The sequence below is a fragment of the Hypanus sabinus genome, chromosome 3, assembly GCF_030144855.1.
Source record: "Hypanus sabinus isolate sHypSab1 chromosome 3, sHypSab1.hap1, whole genome shotgun sequence".
NCBI classification, from domain to species: Eukaryota; Metazoa; Chordata; class Chondrichthyes; order Myliobatiformes; family Dasyatidae; genus Hypanus; species Hypanus sabinus.
In genome coordinates this window covers 57,965,142-57,985,440 of record NC_082708.1, presented here as the reverse complement: position 1 = coordinate 57,985,440, position 20,299 = coordinate 57,965,142, and the positions used below count along the sequence as shown (strand labels likewise).

Genomic DNA, 20,299 nt, shown 5'->3' with positions numbered 1-20,299 from the left:
AGAGCTATTTCTTATTGGTTATTATTATACCCGCGCTTTAGATTTAGTATTGACGACGTATGTTATCTGTATGTTTGCATTAATCTTATTTTTGTGCCCTTTATCAATAAATACTTTTAAAAACAGTACCATCAGACTTCAACGGACCTCTCTATTTTTGCTGGTAAGTGATCCAGTTACGGGATTTCGTAACACAAGAAAGTTACTAGCATGGTTAGAGCAACAGCTGATTGGCAGGAGGCAGCGAGTGGGAATAAAAGGATCCTTTTCTGGTTGGATGCATGTGACTTGTGGTGTTCCACAGGGATCAGTGTTGAGACCACTTCTTTTTATGCTGTTACGAACCCTGTAACTGGGTCACTTACCAGCATTGATAAAAATACACAAAAATAATATCAATGCAAACATACAGATAATATACGTCGTCAATACTAAATCTAAAAGCGTGGGTATAATAATAATGATCAATAAGAAATAGCTCTATCGATGTCTAGGAAATAATGTATTGTCCGATGGAAGTATAAAAGTCACTCAAGTTCATTCAAGCTGCAGCTTCTGGTTGGAGAGAGAGACGGATTAAAACTTGCCCATTCCCTTTATGATATCGATCCTTCGAGAGTGATTGGGGGCTGATTTCCCCTTTGTTGTTAGCCAAAGCCGTTCTCCTGTGGCAAGGCCCACCAATTCCGAGGCAAATGGAAAGGGACGCATGTGGGCTTTTCCACCGGCTTTTGCTATTACGGTGTTACAGGAGTTCTAGCGTTTCTTCTGGTGCGTCTGAGGGGCTGTTCCCACAGACCCTCTTTTATCCTGACTCACAGGGTCTCAGGTGTCACTCAGGGTGGAATGATGCCATCCCCCAACCAGCCCACGTTGCCTGAGGGCTTCCACGAAGCACAGTACTCAATACACAATTCCGTCTCCAAGAGACAATGACCTTTTCCGTGGCTTTGTATCGCTGAGGGCCAGGATAGTTCAAACGTCTCTCTCTCATTTCCTGGGTCTCCTGCCCTGACCTAATAGCGATCTTGCGATTCTCAAAAAGGAGGGGCGGGCACAGGTGTAACAATGTTGTATATCAATGATTTAGATGTTGGAATAGATGGCTTTGTTGCCAGGTTTGCAGATGATACAAAGATTGGTGGAGGGGCAGGTAGTATTGAGACAGGTAGGCTGCAGAAGGACTTAAACAGATTAGAAGAATGGGCAAATGAGTGGCAAGCAAAATGCAATGTTGAAAAATGCATGGTCATGCACTTTGGTGGTAGAAATAAATGTGCAGACTATTTTCTAAACAGGGAGAAAATCCCAATATCTGAGATGCAGAGGGACTTGTGATTCCTTGTGTAGAACACCTAAAGAATAACTTGCAGGTAGAGTTGATGGTGAGGAAGGCAAATGCAGTGTTAGTATTCATTTCAAGAGGTCTAGAATACAAGAGCAGGGATGTGATGTTGAGGCTTTATAAGGCCCTGGTGAGGCCTCACCTTGAGTATAGTGAACAATTTTGGACTCCTCACCTAAGAAAAGATGCGTTGGTATTGGAGAGGGTTCAGAGGAGGTTCACAAGGATGATTCCAGGAATGAAAGGGTTATCTTATGAGGATCATTTGATGGCTCTGGGTCTGTACTTGCTGGAATTCAAAAGGATGAGAGGGGATCTCATTGAAACTTTTTGAAGGGCTTAAATGTAGATATGGAAAGAATGTTTCCCATGGTGGGGGAGTCTAGGACAAGAGGGCACAGCCTCAGGATAAAGGGATGTCCATTTAAAACAGAGATCTGGAGAAATTTCTTTAGCCAGAAGGTGTTGAATTTGTTGAATTTATTACCACAGGCAGCTGTGGAGGCCAGCTCGTTGGATATATTTACAGCAGGGATTTATAGGTTCCTGACTGGACATGCAATCAAAGGATATGGGGAGAAGACCGGAGAGTGAAGCTGAGGAGGGGAAAAATGATCAGCCATGATTGGATGGTGGAGCAGACTCGGTGGGCCAACTGGCTGAATTCTGCTCCTATGTCTTATGGACATTAAATAAGTAAGTTTCCTCATATCTCATATTTCAGGGTCCTGACGAAGGGTCTCGGCCTGAAACAAAGACTGTACTTCTTTGTATAGATGCTGCCTGGTCTGCTGCGTTCCACCAGCATTTTGTGTGTGTTGTAAGATGAAATAAAGCCCTCTTATTCTCATATTCCAAACTGTGAGGGAACAGAAGAACATTTGCAAGAGGTCTATAGTGTAAGTGATCAGTCCCTTCACTTTAAAAAGGAGGCAAGCTTCAACTATAATATCACAAGCAGGGTCAACTCACCTCACTTGTAGAAAATATTCTGAGGTCATCTGCCAACCATGAAAATTGCACAGCAGCACCACCAAGGAATGGTGGTACATGGGGTTCCTCAACACCGGTGCATCCTTGTAAAAACCTACTCTTGGGTCAATAGTAAGAAAGGAAATTACTCAGTATTTAGCGATTCCTGAACAAATCAGGCATGAACTTCAAAAGTGCGAGTAATACATGATCCTATTTATATGACCTTTTTCAGAGAAGTGTCAGAAGAACAAAGGAAATGGTAGTTTAGATGAATAATTAAAAGCCAGAATTACGCAGAGTTAATGGTGTACAGAAGCAAGAAAAGGTGATTATATGGTTAAAATGACAGGGCAGGACAAAAAGTAAAATCATTGTTAATTGATCAGGCTGGAGAGACAAGGGTATTGATCCATCAGCTCTGATGCTGGTGCTATTGTTGCTTATAAATATTGTGGATTTAGAGATTGTGAGAATAATGTTAACACAAATGATAATGGATATTAGAAGTTTCATTACTAAGTGTGTAACGTTCTCCTTCGCGTGTAACGAACGCCGAATTTAACGTCGAGATAAACCAGTTAATAAGAACCAGATCGCAGTAAGATTAACCATTTACTGTTCACTCTTCACATTAACATATGGTGAAAACTGTTGATAAAACAATACAAGATTGATACAGTATTTGTTCCTTCCTTAATATCACATTTCAAGTGTAAATACTTGCAAAGGTGACTATAACTACATTACACTAAGGTGCAGTATACAGGGAGAGTTTACCTGCTCCATTGACTACTTTAAATACACTTCCATGCAAACTATCCGCGACTCTTTAACTAATGAAAGCATAAACATTATCTACCGTCGTTACTTCTAACAGGATCGGCATTAACATCTTAGTTCAACATATCGATTATCTATTAACTTACAGCGTTGCTCTCACTGTGATTTCTCATGCCTGCAAAACAACTTCTGCTCAGGTGAGCCTCGTGGTAAGCCCCCACCCTCGCGCTAATTTCAAACCGGTATTTTCCCACAAGACGCGGCGAAACCGGATGTGACGTCATCGCATGCCGATATATTTTACATGCAATGAATATACTTTAAACACTTCTAATTCTAACTAGAAAATACTATTGAATGAATTACTAAGCGAAAATATTATAAACTAAATAACTGTCGTAAAGACAGCACACTCCCCGCTTGACCTTCGTAAGGTCACAATGAGCAGAGTACAAACTTAGTCTCTTAATCAGTCATTGGGTAGAAGTAGAATAACTTCTGTAACTGGCCTTTGGTAAATTTTCACATCGCCTTGGTCGGTAGTCTTCAATTCGATCTTCCTGACATGTCCATCCCCGCTAGGGAATGTAACAGTGATTCTGGCCGTTGGCCAGCTGTTGTGAGCGATTTGCTTGTCCCTGAGCAGGACTAAGTCTCCAACTTGAAGATTCCCGTGGGGTTCTGTCCACTTTTGTCTCTGTTGCAACAAAGGTAGATATTTTTGTCTCCAGCGAGGCCAGAACTGATTTGCCAGAGCCTGGACTTGTCTCCATTGCTTTGTGTACAAATCCTTGTCTGAGAAGTCTCCTGGTGGAGGAGGTGCTCCTGCCTTCTGCGTAAGGAGCGTTGATGGCGAAAGTATAAAGGGGTTTTCTGGGTCAGAAGACACAGGTAGGAATGATTGTGCGTTTATAATGGCTGTGACCTCTGCCATTAGGGTGCACAGTACCTCGTGGGCCAATCGGGTGCGTTGCTGCATCTCAGGTTTCCTTTTCTGGGTTTTCCGTAAGGACGTGAACCGTTTGACTGCCTGCTCTTTGTTATCTGGTGAGTGCTGGCGTGGTTCTCTGAAAGGCAATGGGGCAACCCCATTATTTGCTTCATCTCTGAAGACCTTGGTGTCTTTGGGTTTTAAAGAAATGGTATCTTGAGCTGATTGTGCAAGTTTGTTTCCGTGCTCGGTTTGAATGAAAACTGACTGACCTAGCGTCTCGTCGGTTACTTTACGCTTGGTAATGTCTTGTTGTGCTTCTTTAGGGTACACCTCAGTGAGGCAGATCTCGGAACAAGAACGGCTTGACTGAGTTTGACCGCAAACTTCTGTACAGTTCGAGCTGACAATTGTTGTCCTGGAGTGAACCTCTCCCTCCCCGCCGTCCTGTTGTGGGGGTGAAGGAGCGTTGTCGGTTCTTTCATTCTTGACTTCATCACGGAGCCGTGAGGGTAAATTTCCTTCCTCGTATGGATGTGATGCAATCGTGACTCTCTGAGGTTCCTCGTAGCTGGGGAAGTTATCGAATACGTATGGAGAGGGGAGACGAGCCTGCCTGTCTATTTGAGATTGTACATAGTCGCTTGTGTGTTCCAGTCTGGTCCTTTCTAAAGTAGATCTTACTGCGGTCAGATCACGCGACCCTTCAGCTTCTTCTATGTACTTTGCTTCCGCCATGGCAACTTCTTCTTCTCTTTCTAGCTGCAGCACTTGCAACTCTGTCGATATTTTTGCCATTTCCAACTGGATTTCGGCTTCTCGGGCGGCCGCTTCGGCTTCTCTGGCAGCCTTTTCTTTCTGGATTTCGGCTTCTCGGGCGGCCGCTTCGGCTTCTCTGGCAGCCGCTTCGGCTTCTCTGGCAGCCTTTTCTTTCTGGATTTCGGCTTCTCGGGCGGCCGCTTCGGCTTCTCTGGCAGCCTTTTCTTTCTGGATTTCGGCTTCTCGGGCGGCCGCTTCGGCTTCTCTGGCAGCCTTTTCTTTCTGGATTTCGGCTTCTCGGGCGGCCGCTTCGGCTTCTCTGGCAGCCTTTTCTTTCTGGATTTCGGCTTCTCTGGTGGCCTGTTTCATTTTCAAAACTGCTTCTTGTTTGGCACCTTGGCGGCTTCTGCCTTGGCTCTTGCCTGGGTGGACTTACTTGATGTCGGTTTACCGCCCTTGTCGCTGGGCGGCGTCGACTTGATGCTGGATTGAGCTGACATTGCAGCACTTGAAACACCTGATAATGCCGCTTTTTCACTGTAACGTTCTCCTTCGCGTGTAACGAACGCCGAATTTAACGTCGGAGATAAACCAGTTAATAAGAACCAGATCGCAGTAAGATTAACCATTTACTGTTCACTCTTCACATTAACATATGGTGAAAACTGTTGATAAAACAATACAAGATTGATACAGTATTTGTTCCTTCCTTAATATCACATTTCAAGTGTAAATACTTGCAAAGATGACTATAACTACATTACACTAAGGTGCAGTATACAGGGAGAGTTTACCTGCTCCATTGACTACTTTAAATACACTTCCATGCAAACTATCCGCGACTCTTTAACTAACGAAAGCATAAACATTATCTACCGTCGTTACTTCTAACAGGATCGGCATTAGCATCTTAGTTCAATATATCAATTATCTATTAACTTACAGCGTTGCTCTCACTGTGATTTCTCATGCCTGCAAAACAACTTCTGCTCAGGTGAGCCTCGTGGAAAGCCCCCACCCTCGCGCTAATTTCAAACCGGTATTTTCCCACAAGACGCGGCGAAACCGGATGTGACGTCATCGCATGCCGATATATTTTACATGTAATGAATATACTTTAAACACTTCTAATTCTAACTAGAAAATATTATTGAATGAATTACTAAGCGAAAATATTATAAACTAAATAACTGTTGTAAAGACAGCACAAAGTGATCAGAACTTGTAGGAATAGGTATGTCCATGGTTCACATTTCTTTCTGCAGCAAGTTTTCTGTTTTGAGTTCCTTGGATTAGCTTTTGTCCATGTTGTCTTTTGCAGTAATGACAGTCAAGGCAGGAGATATGGATTCTGTGAGAACAGAAAAATCAATTGTATGTTGTTTCAACCAGATATAGAATCATGGAGAAGTACAGCACAGTAAAGGACCTTTGGCCCATCTAGTCCATGCTAAAACCATTTAAACTGCCTGCTCCCATCGAACTGCACCAGCACCACAGCCCTCCTTACCCCTAACATCCATATACCTATCCAATTTACTCTGAAACTTTGAAATCCAGCTCACATGCACCCTTTCACTGACAGCTAATTCCAGATGTTCACGACCCTCTAAGTGAAGAAGTTTCTCCTCATGTTGTTTTAACATTTCACCTTTCAGACTTAAGCCATGACCTCCAGTTGTAATCCCACCCAACCTCAGTGGAAAAAGCCTTCTTGCATCTACCCTATCTATTGTTCGGTTGTTCAGTCGGGTCTAGTGCTGATGCCACTACACAACCAGCCAGCTCCCCCTATCTGTAGCCTGATTAATTTTGTATACCTCCCTCAAATCTCTTCTCAGTTTTCTACGTTCCAAGGAATAAAGTCCTAACATATTCAAGCTTTCCTCAGAACTCAGGACCTGCAGACCCAGCAACACTGATGTAATTTTTTTCTGAATTCTTTCAACCATATTTACATCTGTCCTGTAGGTAGGTGACCAAAACTACACACAATATTCTAAATTAAGTATCACCAATATCTTATACAACATCAACATATCATCCCATCTCCTGTACTCAGCACATTGATTTATGAAGGCCAATGTACCAGAAATGTTCTTTATGACCCTATTTACGGTGATGCTACTTTCAATGAATTACGGACTTGTATTCCCAGATCCCTTTGTTCTATCACACTCCTCAGTGCCCTACTGTTCACTGTATCAGACATACCATGGTTGGTCCTACCAAAGTTCAATACTTCACAGTAGTCTGCCTTTAGTTCCACCTGCCATTCTACAGCGTATTTTTCCAGGTGATGAAGATCCCTCTGCAAGCCATGATAGCCTTCCTTGCTGACAACTACACCCCCAATCTTGGTGTCAGCTGAAGATTTGCTGATCCAGTTAACCACTTTATCAGCCATATCTTTGATACAGATGACAAAAAATCGGACCCAGCACCAATCCCTGTGGCACTTCACTAGTCACAGGCATCTAGTCAGAGAGGCAGCAATTTATTACCACTCTCTGGCTTCTCCCACAAAGCCAATGTCTAATCAATTTACTACCTCGTCTTGAATGCAGAGTGACTGAACCTTCTTAAGCAACCTCCATGTAGGACCTTGCCAAATACCTTGCTAAAGTTCATGCAGACAACATCCTGCCTTGCCTTCATCCATTTTCCTGGTAACTTCCTCAAAAAACTCTATAATATTGGTAGACATAACCTACCATGCACAAAGCCATGTCAACTGTCCTTAATCAGTCCATGTCTATCCAAATACTTAATATATCCAGTCCCTTAGAATAACTACCAATAACTTTCCCACTACTGATGTCAGACTTGCCAGGCTATAATTTCCTGGTTTATGTTTTGAAAGTTTCTTAAATATAAGAAGAATATTAGCTGTCTTCCAATCCTCTGGTACTTCTCCTGTCGCTAAGGAGGGCTTAAATATCTCTGCTGGGGCCTCAGCAGCTTCTGCACTTGGCTCCCGCGGGGTCCGAGGGAACACTTGTCAGGCCCTGGTGATTTATCCACCCTGATTTTCCTCAAGGTAGCAAATACCCCCTCCTCTGTAATCTGTACAGGGTCCACCTGGATTACCATTCTGGTCTTCCAGAGGACCAATTTTGACACTTAAAATCCTTTTGCTCTTAACGTATCAGTAGAATTGTTCATGATTCTCCTTCACCTTGTCTGCCAGGGCAACTTCATGCCTTCTCTTAGCCCTCTTGATTTCTTTCTCAAGTGTTTTCTTACATTTCCTGTACTCCATAAGCACTTCATTTGTTCCTATCTGCCTATACCTGCTATGCACCTCCTTTTTTTTTCTTTTAACCAGGACCTCGATATCTCTTGAATACCACGGTTTCCTACACTTGTTATCTTTACCTTTTATTCAGACAGGCGAAGATAAGCTTTGTACTCTTGAAATTTTGCTTTTGAAGGCCTGCCATACCTTTGCCAGAAAATGACTTTTCCCAATCCAAACTTGCCAGATCCTTTCTGATACATCAAAAGGGACCTTTCTCTAATTTAGAATCTCAACCTATTGATCAGTCTCATATTTTTGCATATTTACTTTGAGGAAAAAAGGTGGCATTGTGCTCATTAGATGCAATGTGTTCCCCTGCACAAATTTCTGTCACCTGTCCTGTCTTATTCCCTAATAGCAGATCCAGTATCACACACTCTCTCATTGGGACTTCAATGTGCTGATTAAGGAAACTTTCCTGACCACATTTGACAAATTCTATCCCATCTTGTTCTTTTGCAGTCTGGGATTTTCAGTCAATATGTGGAAATTTAAAATCACCTATTAGATAAACTTGTGTTTCTTGCAACAGTCTGTGATCTCTCTACAAATTTGTTCCTCTAAATCCCTAGAACTGTTGGTTGGTCTGTAATATAGCTCCATTAGCATGGTCATACCTTCTTTATTTCTCAGTTCCACCCATAACACTTCAGTAGTCAAGTTCTCCAGTCTGTCTTGATGGAGCACTGCTATGACATTTTCCCTGACTAGCAATGCCACCCCTCTCCTTTAATCCCTCCTGCTCTGTTATGTCTTAAGCAATGGAACACCAGAATATTGAACTGCCAGTCCTGTCCTTCCTGCAACCAAGTCTACAATTGGCTACAATATCATAATTCCTGGTGCTGATCCATGCCCTGTGCTCATCCACCTTTCCTATGATACTGCTTGTATTGAAATATATGCAGCTCAGGATGCTAGTCGTACTAGGCTAAACCTTTTGCTTGCTGACTTTGTCTGAGGTCTTACCAACATCTGTCTCCACAACCTCTCCACCAACTATTCTGACTCTCTTACTTGTTATGAATGTGAAGCAACTCTGAAGGGTACGAAGTTGCCCCCTCCTTTTTGAGAATCGCAAGACCGCTACTATTTCAGGTCTGAGACCCAGGAAATGAGAGAGAGACGTCCAGAATACACGGGGTTTGGAATGTGTCCTGACCTCAGCGAAACGGAACCACTGATAACGGCTATTGTCTCTTGGAGACGGAATTGTGTATTCTAATAGTACTGTACTTTTCATTGAAACCCCTCAGGGGACAACCAGAGTGGTCTGGTTGAGGGATTGCATCATCCCAACCTGATTGACATCTGAGACCCCGTGAGTAAGGATAAAAGAGGGGTCTGGGGAACAGCCCCTTTAGACGCACCAGGAGAAATGCTGGAAATCCCGTGACAGTGTTTTATAGCAAAAGCCGGTGTGGACTCGTGTGCGTCCTCCCTTGCCAGGGTGGCGGGCTCATCATGGAAGAACGGTTTAGCTAAAGGAGAGATCACAAGTGAAAGGCCATGACAACGAGACTCCTGATGGATCAAAATCATAAAAGAAAAGCCAGCAAGTTTTTCTCCAAATCTCTCTCTCTCTCCAACCGTTGCAACACAACGGTCCCCAACGGCTGCAGCCTGCATGATCTGAGTGAACTATATATTTCCATCGGACAATACATTATCCCCTAGACAATGATAGAGCTTATTTCTTATTGATTATTATTATACCCGCACTTTTAGATTTAGTATTGACGACGTATATTATTTGTATATTTGCATTGATACTATCTTTGTGTATTTTTACTAATAAATACTGCTAAAAATAGTATCATCAGACTTCAGTGACGTCTCCATCTTTGCTGGTAAGTGACAAAGTTATGGGGTTCGTAACAACGTGGGGCAACGTCTCATGATTTGATACCAAATTGGAGGGCCAGTAAATCGGGCTTTTAAGTCCAAACTTGGATCTGGTTGTGCGGGTAACCAGATGGGAAACCAGCAAAGATGGACGTAGACGAATTTATAGAAAACCCGACTCTGGAGGTGCTAGAGGTGGCCACAAAGTCAGACTTGATAAATATTGCGAAAGGACTAAACCTCGCAGAGGTGAGGTTGTTGATGAAAAAGCAGGAGGTGCGGAGGGCCATAACTCATATTGTGAAGAATGTGTTTCCGGCTGAGGTATTGGAAAATATCCCTGAAAAGGCACCAGCTAGTGGGACGGCTCAGTTAGAGTTGGAGAAATTAAGGCTGGAACATGAAATTAAGTTAAAACAGCTGGAAGAAGCTGAAAAAGAAAAAGAAAGAGCTGAAAAGAAGAGCGAGCATGAGCTCCAGCTAAAGGAGTTAGAGATGAAAAGGGAGAAGGAAAGAGCTGAAAAGCAGAGGGAGCATGAAATTAAGTTAAAACAGCTGGAAGCAGCTGAAAAAGAGAAGGAAAGGGCCAAAAAAGAGAAGGAGAGAGCCAAAAAAGAGAGGGAGTATGAGGAGAGGGAGTATGAGGAGAAGGAGAAACAGAGGCAATATGAGTTGGACATGGAGAAGTTCAGGCAAGAGCGAAGAGCTCAAGGGCCAGACCGAGAGGAAAGATTTAATGTTAGTATCTCCGTTCGAGGAGACGGATGTTGATAGTTATTTCTTGCATTTTGAAAAGGTGCCAGTGAGTCAGAAGTGGCCCAGAGATCAGTGGGTGGCATTGTTACAAAGTGTGTTAAAAAGGAAGGCACAATGGGCATATGCGGTGTTGTCTATGGAGGAGGAGGAGTCTGAGAATTATGAGAAAGTAAAGGAGGCCATTCTTCGGACCTATGAATTGGTACCTGAGGCCTATAGACAAAAGTTCAGAAATTTAAAGAAAGGGTGGAATCAGATGTATGCAGAGTTTGCCAATGAGAAGGGTGTGCTCTTGGATCGTTGGTGTGCAGCAGAAATGGTGGAAGAGGAATTTTGGTGTCTCAGGGAGTTAATTCTGATTGAGGAATTTAAAGGTTGTGTTTTGGATGATATCCGGATGTATTTGAATGAGAAGCCGAATAAGTCCATATCCGAATTTGCTAGGTTCGCAGATGAATATGCTGTAACCCACAAGACAAAGTTTTCCTCGAATAAAAGTTACCAGAAAGACCGTGGGAATGGTAGAGAAAGCCCACCGGCTGAGGCAGAGATCCAGCTGGGAGTGTTATGTACCCCGTAACTGGGTCACTTACCAGCAAAGATAGAGAGGTCTGTTGAAGTCTGATGGTACTATTTTTAAAGGTCTTTATTTATAAAGGGGCACAAAAATAAGATTAATACAAACATTCAGATAATATACGTCATCACTACTCAATCTAAAAGCACGGGTATAATAATAACCATCAATAAGAAACAGCTTGATCGTTTGTCCAGGGCATATATGTCAAACTCAAGGCCCGCGGGCCAAATCCAGCCCGCGGTGGAATTATCTTTGGCCCGTGAGATAATATCTAATTACTATTAAAGCTGGCCCCAGTAATCGAAGCGCCTATGGCATATGATATGGCTAATGCTGAGTTTATTCAGGTACCAGGTTTTCAGGGTTTTTAGTGTTTATTTGGTTTCCCTGGTTTATTTCCTGAATATCATTAATGAATAATTTTTTTTTTCTATTAGAGCTGGCCCGCCGGTATATTGCATGCACCACTAATACTACAAATCCCACAATGCACTGCCAGTGCATTGCTCGCGCTTGCCTTCCTCTCTCATCAGCATCCTTATGGCGCTAGTCACGTGTGGTCAACTTTCAGCTATCCCTCACCCCAAAAATGGCTGAACGAAAGCTGGACTTTGAAAACAAGGGTTTTCAAGGCAGGTGGGAGGCAGAGTATATGTTCGCAGATATAATGGGCAAACCTGTTTGTCTTGTGTGCCGAGACGGTGTGGGTGTAATTAAAGAATATAACGTAAGATGACACTATGAAGCGAAACACTGCGACAAATACAAGCATCTGGACAAGAAACAGAAGCCCGCGATGTGCGGTCAAAAGAGTGGATTGGTGGGCAGGATCCGTGAGAAGATGCGGGAGGAAAACGGCGCAGGTGAGCTGACAGCTTATCACTGCATCATACACCAGGAATCGTTGTGTGGCAAAGCCTTGAAAATGGAACATATAATGAGCACCATAACACGAGCAGTTAACTTCATAAGAGCCAAAGGTTTAAATCACCGCGAGTTCAAGTCGTTTCTGGAGGAGTTGGGTTCAGAATATAATGATTTTCCCTATCACACAGAGGTGTGATGGTTAAGCCAAGGAAAAGTGCTGAAAAGATGTTTCGAGTTGCGTCAGGAGATCTGTCAGTTCATGGAAAGCAAAGGGAAAGACACAACAGAGCTCCGGGATAAAAAGTTGCTTTGTGAAATGGCGTTTCTGTGTGACATCACGAGCCATCTCAATGTGCTCAACCTGCAGCTTCAGGGGCGGGGTTGTGTGATCACAGACATGTACGCTGCAGTGAGGGCTTTTAAAACCAAGCTGCGCCTGCGGGAGACGCAGATGCAGTAAGAAAACTTGAGCCATTTTCCGTGTTGCCAAACTATGAAAGAGCAGGTTTCTACCGCAGTTTTCCCACGTGCAAAGTTTGCTGAAAAACTTAGCATACTTGGTGCCGACTTCACACGGCGATTTGCCGACTTTGAAGCCCAAAAAAGCAGGTTTGAACTGCTCAGTAATCCATTTGCAGCTGACGTGGAAAGCGCACCAACCAACATACAAATGGAGCTGATTGAACTCCAATGTAGTGACACATTCAAGGCAAAGTATGACTCGGTGGGCGCTGCACAGTTTCTGCGTTTCATTCCCGACACAATGCCCCAGCTGCGTACCCAAGCTGCTCAAATGCTCTCTATGTTTGGCAGCACATATCTGTGTGAACAACTGTTCTCTTTGATGAAGATAAACAAAACATCACACAGGAGTCGTCTTTCTGATGAACACCTTCACTCAATTCTGAGGATTTCCTCAGCTCAGAGCCTGACTCCAAACATTGAACTTGCATCCAAGATGAGATGCCAAGCATCTGACTTAGACTAGTATGAATCACCAAGTGTTGGCCTGTGGAAAAATGTTTTCATTAGAAATGACTCCGGAAAAGCTGCAGATAAAGCCATAAGAAATAAATGCAACTGATTATTTATTTATTTAATGTTCAATGTTGTTTTTGTAGGCAATAACCTAAGCTTTGTTAGTTCCAGGTTAATATGTGTAATAAATTCATTTCAATAAGTTTTGCAATAAACGCTGAACCAGTCCGGCCCTCGACTTGTACTGATTTTTTAATTTTGGCCCACTGTGTATTTGAGTTTGACACCCCTGTGTTAGGTCTACATTTGTGTTTGCTAATGCTTGATTTCAAATGGTTTATTAATGGAAAAGGTATGGCCCCCAAAACAATCTTAGCTGAAATAGCATCGTTTCTTTCTCGTTGCCTACTTTCTTGTAATCTACGTCTGTAAGTTAATACCAATCATAAAAAGAATGCTTGCTAGGCAATCTGCTTCATAAAAAATGAAATTCGTAAAGTGAAACAATTTTAGATACAGCAGAGACTGAGACACATGAGAGCAGGTTGAAAAAATGAAGACAACGAAAGCTGTGGGAGCACGCGCACAACTGATCCGGCCCGCATGAAGTCGCACTTTTCTCAATCTGGCCCGTGACCTAAAATGAGTTTGACACCCCTGGTCTAGGGGATAATATATTGTCTGATGGAAATATATAAGTCACTCAGTTCCTGCAGGCTTCAGCCTTTGGGGACCACTGGGTTTTCACTTGTTGGAGAGAGAGAGATTTGTGAGAAAAGAAACTTGCCCAGGTCTTTTATGAAGCAAATCCGTTGAATTGGGAAAGTTGGTTCCCCGTTGTTAGTTCAAGAAAATCGTTTCTGTGGTACCCGCCACCGGCTCCCAGGCGAGGGAACCAAACGCACATGGCTTCCCACTACTATGGGATCGTTAGCGTTTCTTCTGGTGCGTCTGAAGGGGTTATTCCCCCAGACCCTCTTTTATACTTCCTCATGGGGTCTCAGATGCCAATCAGGTTGGGATGATGCAATCTCTCTCTCAACCAGCCCACTTTGCCCGAGGGCTGGCATGTAGCATAGTCCCCAATCCACAAACGTGGTCTCCAGGAGACAATGGTCAATGCCGTGTTATTTTGCATCGCCGGGGAATGAGGCATCCGGCACGTCTCTCTCCCATTTCCTGCGTCTACTGACCCCCCCCCCCCCCCCACTAGTGCTCTTGCGATTCTCACAAAGGAGGGGACTGCGGGCATAACACCTCCCCTCTTAACAGCATTTTTTTACCAGCGGTTAAAAATGGAGTCGTACAGAGTCTTACAGGATTTTAGAATCTAACACAATACACAAGCTTTTCTTTTCACTGCAGAGCAATACAGGTATACATTTAATTCAGCATCCAAACGGTTAACGATTACAGTGGCATTTCCTTTAATATTTTAACATCTTGTAACTTACTAAAGTCTTGTAGCATCAGACTTCAACTTAATAACCACTTAGTTTTTTTTTCAGCAACAAAACTAAGGAGTTGTGATCTTCACTTATGTGCATCTACAAAAGTTTATGTGAATACTAATCGTTTCGGTTGTTTTCACTTAACAGGCAGGTTTCCAAGGGGGCTGTCTTTATTATTCACAGGCTTTGGCGCAATCCTGTACAACCTGCTTTGCTGTTTAAAATGGCATCCCCATTAACCGTCACCTCTTTTCCGGTGAGTTCCCCTGTGGGGAATTTGAGTAATTTGGCGTGGTAAACTCCCGCCCGCCTCTTTCATAGGGGTTATTTTATCAACACCGTGTCCCAAACTTAGACCATTTCCACCCAATTCTTTAATTTTACCCAGGTGGCTAGCCTTTTCGTCGGGACCCTTCAGGATATTGGTTTTTAATTCGAACCCTTCGTTCAAGTAGCATTTCGAATTCGGCCTCTTAACACCCCATCCTGGCATAACAATAGAGTGGGGTGCCCCGCTATCTCCCGGCTTACTCTGTAAGTGATCTGCCGGGTTTAAAATTTCTTCATTCGACTTGGGAACTACAGATATTCCGTTTCCTTCAATAATAATTCTCATCTCCCCATTCTTAAATTCTGCATTAACTTTGAACACACCTTCGAGTACAAACACCTGGGAACCCTCACCTCCCACGGTTACCAAGGTTAACCCTTTTTCCACTGAACCAAGTCTATCTGACCCACAAGGACAGCCGCCCCGTTCCCCTGAATCAAATACCTCAGACTTCTTCTGAGCTCTGTTACTAGGTTCAGTACCACGTGCATTCCCATCTTGGACACACTCAAACGGGACATTGGCCTCTTCCAGGCTTTCAATACCCGTACCCTTTTCAAATTCTAAATTCCCCCGTTTCTCCCAGGTACTCACTGGGCAACTCCCTTCCGGAGTAAACTCAACCCTGCGGGCTGAAACAACCTCATCTGCCAACCCAGCAAACTTCTTCGAGGTAAGGGCACCCTTTTCATCTAGGGCTGCCCTCATTTCATTATTGGGAACACCTTTAGAAGTTTCAACTTCCTCAAACAGTTCTGCCAAACCAGACAAATCATCCCTGTCCAACTCTGGACCTCTTAACCGCTCTATCAGTTCCTCATCTTTATTTTCTGCCTCTAGGACCTTTCTCCTCACTAAAGGCAGATCTACCTCCGCTCCCTTACCCTCTTTCACTTTACTACTCTTCGTTTTACCCCCCTCTAAACCCTCGTGGTACAGGGTCGGTAGAAACGTCTCGGCTAAATCAAAACTGGCCGGATTTAAACTGCTCTCATTCTCAGCTGCCTCTCTCGACAGGCTGCGAGTGACCGAGCATGCGGGGTAGATCTGGGACTCTAGGGGCGGGGCCACCGCACTCGCCGGTGGGCAGGTCAGCATCATTGCTGCACAAACCTTACCACCTGCTAAATCGTTACCGAGAAGGACGTCCATGTCAGTTCTCAGAATTCTGATGGCACCCCTATTTCAACGGGTCCAGACACCAGCTCACAATCCATAATGACCTCATGTAAAGGCACCATTTCTATCCTTTTGCTGATCCCCTCTACCTTTACCATGCCCATTTTTCGACCAAATTCTAGTACCTTACTGCTGATCAACGACAGCTCAGCCCCCGTGTCTCTCCAGATTCGTACGGGAATTGGTGGTTCCCCCTTCCTCAAAGACACAGTTCCGTGTGTCAGACAAGTCTCAGACCCTTCTTGTACTCTGTCCACCCGGGGCTCTCTGGTCGATTTACTGATTACCACGGCACACCCAATAGGGACTACGGCTTTCCCTTTTCCTATCTCTTTCCTCGGAGCAAAGCATCGAGATGCAATATGCCCTCCCTTTCCACAATTAAAACAGGTCAAGCCCTGAAATCTCTGGCTGTCTTGCCTTTCCCCCTCAACCTTACCGCTAGCTCCCGGTGGGACCTCTGCCTCACTCGTCGGACTTTCTGGATCGTTCCCATGGTCTCTCTGGGAACTTTTATTCGAGGAAAACTTTGTCTTGTGGGTTAGGGCATATTCATCCGCGAACCTAGCAAATTCTGAAATGGACTTATTCGGCTTATCATTCAAATACATCTGGATGTCCTCCGAAACACAACCTTTAAATTCCTCAATCAAAAGTAACTCCCTGAGACGCCCATAATCCTCGTCCACTTTTTCCGTGGTGCATCAACGGTCCAAGAGCACCCCCTTCTCATAAACAAACTCGGTATACGTCTGATTCCACCCTTTTCGTAAATATCTGAACTTTTGTCTATATGCTTCAGCTACTAGCTCATAACCCCGGAGAATGGCCGCCTTGACTTGGTCATATTTCTTCTCCCCTTCCCCCTCTGTGGGCAACGCCGCATATGCCCGCTGGGCCTTCCCTCTTAACACACTTTGTAACAACGCCACCCACTGCTCTCTGGGCCACTTCTGATTCACTGCCACCTTTTCAAAAAGCAAGAAATAACTATCAACATCCGTCTCCTCGAAGGGGGGTACTAACCTCAACGCCCGACTGACATCAAACCGCTCCTCTGGGTCTGACACCTGACTCTTGCTTTAACTTCTCCAAGTCATGTTTCCTCTGTCACTCTGCCTCCTTCTCCTTCTTGGCTCTTTCCTTTTCCTTCTCAGCCCTTTCCTTCTCCTTCTCAGCTGCTTCCAGCTCTTTTAACTGAAGTTCATGCTCTCTTTCTTTCTCGGCCCTCTCTCTCTCGCTCTCTCTCTCTTTCTCAGCTATTTCCAGCTGTTTTAACTTAATTTCATGTTCCCACCTTAATTTCTCCAACTCTAACTGAGCCGTCCCACTAGCTGGCACCTTTTCAGGGATATTTTCCAATACCTCAGCTGCAAACACATTCTTCTCAATGTAATACTGAGTTATGGCCCTTCACACCTCCCGCTTTTTCATTGATGACCGCAGCTCTGCGAGGTTTAATCCCTTTGCCAAATTTACCGTCTGATTTGGTGGCCGCCTCTAGCGCCCCCCAGAGTCGGGTTTCCTATAAATTCATCTACGTCCATCTTTTCTGGTTTCCCGTCTGGCTACCCGCGTAAACAGATCCAAGTTTGGACTTACAATCCCGATTCACTGGCCTCCCAATTTGGTATCAAATCCTGAGACAAGATCCCCAAGTTGTTATGTACCCTGTAACTGGGTCACTTACCAGCAAAGATAGAGAGGTCCGTTGATGTCTGATGGTACTATTTTTAAAAGTCTTTATTTATAAAGGGGCACAAAAATAAGATTAATACAAACATTCAGATAATATACGTCGTCACTACTCAATCTAAAAGCATGGGTATAATAATAACCATCAATAAGAAACAGCTCGATCGGTTGTCTAGGGGATAATATATTGTCCGATGGAAATATAAGTCACTCAGTTCCTGCAGGCATCAGCCTTTGGGGACCGCTGGGTTTTCACTTATTGGAGAGAGAGAGAGAGAGAGAGATTTGTGAGAAAAGAAATTTGCCCGGGTCTTTTATGAAGCAAATCCGTTGAATCGGGAAAGTTGGTTCCCCGTTGTTAGTTCAAGAAAATTGTTTCTGTGGTACCCGCCACTGACTCCCAGGCAAGGGAACCGAACGCACGTGGCTTCCCGCTACTACGGGATCGTTAGCGTTTCTTCTGGTGCGTCTGAAGGGGTTGTTCCCCCAGACCCTCTTTTATACTTCCTCACGGGGTCTCAGATGTCAATCAGGTTGGGATGATGCAATCTCTGCCTCAATCAGCCCACTTTGCCCGAGGGCTGGCATGTAGCATAGTCCCCAATTCACAAACGTGGTCTCCAGGAGACAATGGTCAATGCCGCATTATTTTGCATTGCCAGGGAACGAGGCATCCGGCACATCTCTCTCCCATTTCCTGGGTCTACTGACCCCCCCCCCCCCCAACTAGTGCTCTTGCGATTCTCACAAAGGAGGGGGCTGCGGGCATAACAGGAGTTAGTGGTAAAAATGAGGAGGAAAGGCAAGACGGCAGGAGAGGTCCTGGCTTGACCTGTTTTAATTGTGGAAAGGTGAGTCACATTGCATTTAAGTGCCTTGCTCTGAGGAAGGAGATAGGAAAAGGGAGAGCAGCAGACCCTACAGGATGTATTGTGGTGATCAGTAAATCGACGAGAAAGCCCCAGGTAGACAGAATACAAGAGGGGCCTGAGACATTTATTTCAGAAGGAACCGTGTCTGTGAAAAAGGGAGACACACCAGTTCCAGTGCGGATCTGGAGGGACACTGGAGCTGCGCTGTCGCTGATTTGCAGTATGGTACTAGATTTTGGTACCGAGACTGGAGAGGTAGCTTTGAGAGGCATAGGAAAAGGGACAGAAGCTGTGCCATTGCATAGGATCATTATAGATTGTGAGCTGGTAATAGGGGTGAAATAGCAAGTTGAAATAGGGGTGTGATCAGAATTTCCGAGAACTGACGTAGACATCCTTCTGGGTAACGATTTAGCTGGTGGTGAAGTCTGGTTGGCCATGGAACTGCCGAGCCAGCCTGTAAGTGTTGAGGACCCGCCCCTACATTCCAAGATCTATCCCGCATGCGCGACCACTCGCAGCCTGTCGGAAAAGGCAGCTGAGAACGAGACCGGTTTAAATCAGGCCAGTATCGATTTGGCCGAGACGCTTTTACCGACCCTGTACCAAGAGGGGTTAGAGGGTGGTAAAACAGAGAATAGGGAGGTGAAAGAGAGTAAGGGAGAGGAGGTAGACCTGCCCTTAGCCAGGAGGAAATTTATAGAGGCACGGAGTAAAAATGAGAAACAGATAGGCTGTTAGAACGTCCAGCGTTGGACACGGATGATCTGTCTGGTTTGACAGAACTGTTTGAAGAAGTTGAAAATTTTAAATGTGTTCCCGATAATGAAGTGAGGGCAGTCTTAGATGAAAAGGATGCCATTACCTTGAAGAAGTCTGCTGGGTTAGCAGATCAGGTTGTTTCAGCCCGCAGGGTTGAGTTTACTCTAGAAAGGAGTTGCCCAGAGAGTAACTGGGAGGATCAGGGGAACTTAGAATTTGAAAAGGGGACGGATATTGAAAGCCTGGAAGAGGCAGATGTCCTGTTTGAGTGTGTTCAAGATGGGGATGCACATGGTACTGAACCTAGTAATGGAACTCAGAAGAAGTCTGAGGTATCTGATTCAGTTGAAAAGGAATGCAGTCCTTGTGGGTCAGATAGACTTGGTTCAGTGAAGAAAGGGTTAACCTTGGTACTAGTGGGAAGTGAGAATTCCCAGTTGTTTGTGTTCAAAGGTGTGTTAAAAGTTAGTGAGGAGATAAAAGGTGGTGAGGTGAATATTATTATTGAAGAGAAAGGGAAAAGTGTAGTTCCTAAATTGAATGAAGAAAATTTAAAGTCTGGATTGATGTCAGGAGCAGTAACCAGGCTGAAGGGACAATGGCTTGGTAACACGGTGCCTGCAAATCAATTACAGGTTGATTTGGAATGTAAAGGTGCCCCACGCGCTATTGTTATTCAAGAGTGTGCTGTGAAGAGGCAGAATTTGAAATGCTGTTTGGACAAAGAGGGATCGCTTGCAGATATTAAACTGAAAACCAGTAGAATGAAGGGTCCTGAAGATAAAACTAACGACTCGCTTAAAAATAAGGAATTGTGTGGAGATTCAGCAATGGGCTACGTTTGGAAAACATTGTTGATAAAATAACTCTTATGAAGGGAGCATACAAAAGC

The 20,299-nt window shown here is 44.3% G+C and overlaps 1 protein-coding gene across 4 annotated transcripts in view; it reads right to left on the bottom strand.

The window, feature by feature from the left end:
- Nucleotides 1-2,856: 2,856 nt before the first annotated feature.
- The window catches only part of LOC132391357 (chromosome partition protein Smc-like), a 33,638-nt gene continuing 16,195 nt past the window's right edge, over nt 2,857-20,299 (bottom strand). For 2 of the 4 annotated variants that reach the window (XM_059964424.1, XM_059964423.1), the window contains exon 2: nt 2,857-6,141. In XM_059964424.1, coding sequence (XP_059820407.1) covers nt 3,570-5,159 — 1,590 coding nt within the window. In that variant the 5' untranslated portion in view covers nt 5,160-6,141 and the 3' untranslated portion in view covers nt 2,857-3,569. Of the gene's footprint in view, nt 6,142-9,461; nt 9,573-20,299 lie in introns of all 4 variants that reach the window. The other 2 variants (XM_059964425.1, XM_059964426.1) reach the window with 2 other exon arrangements.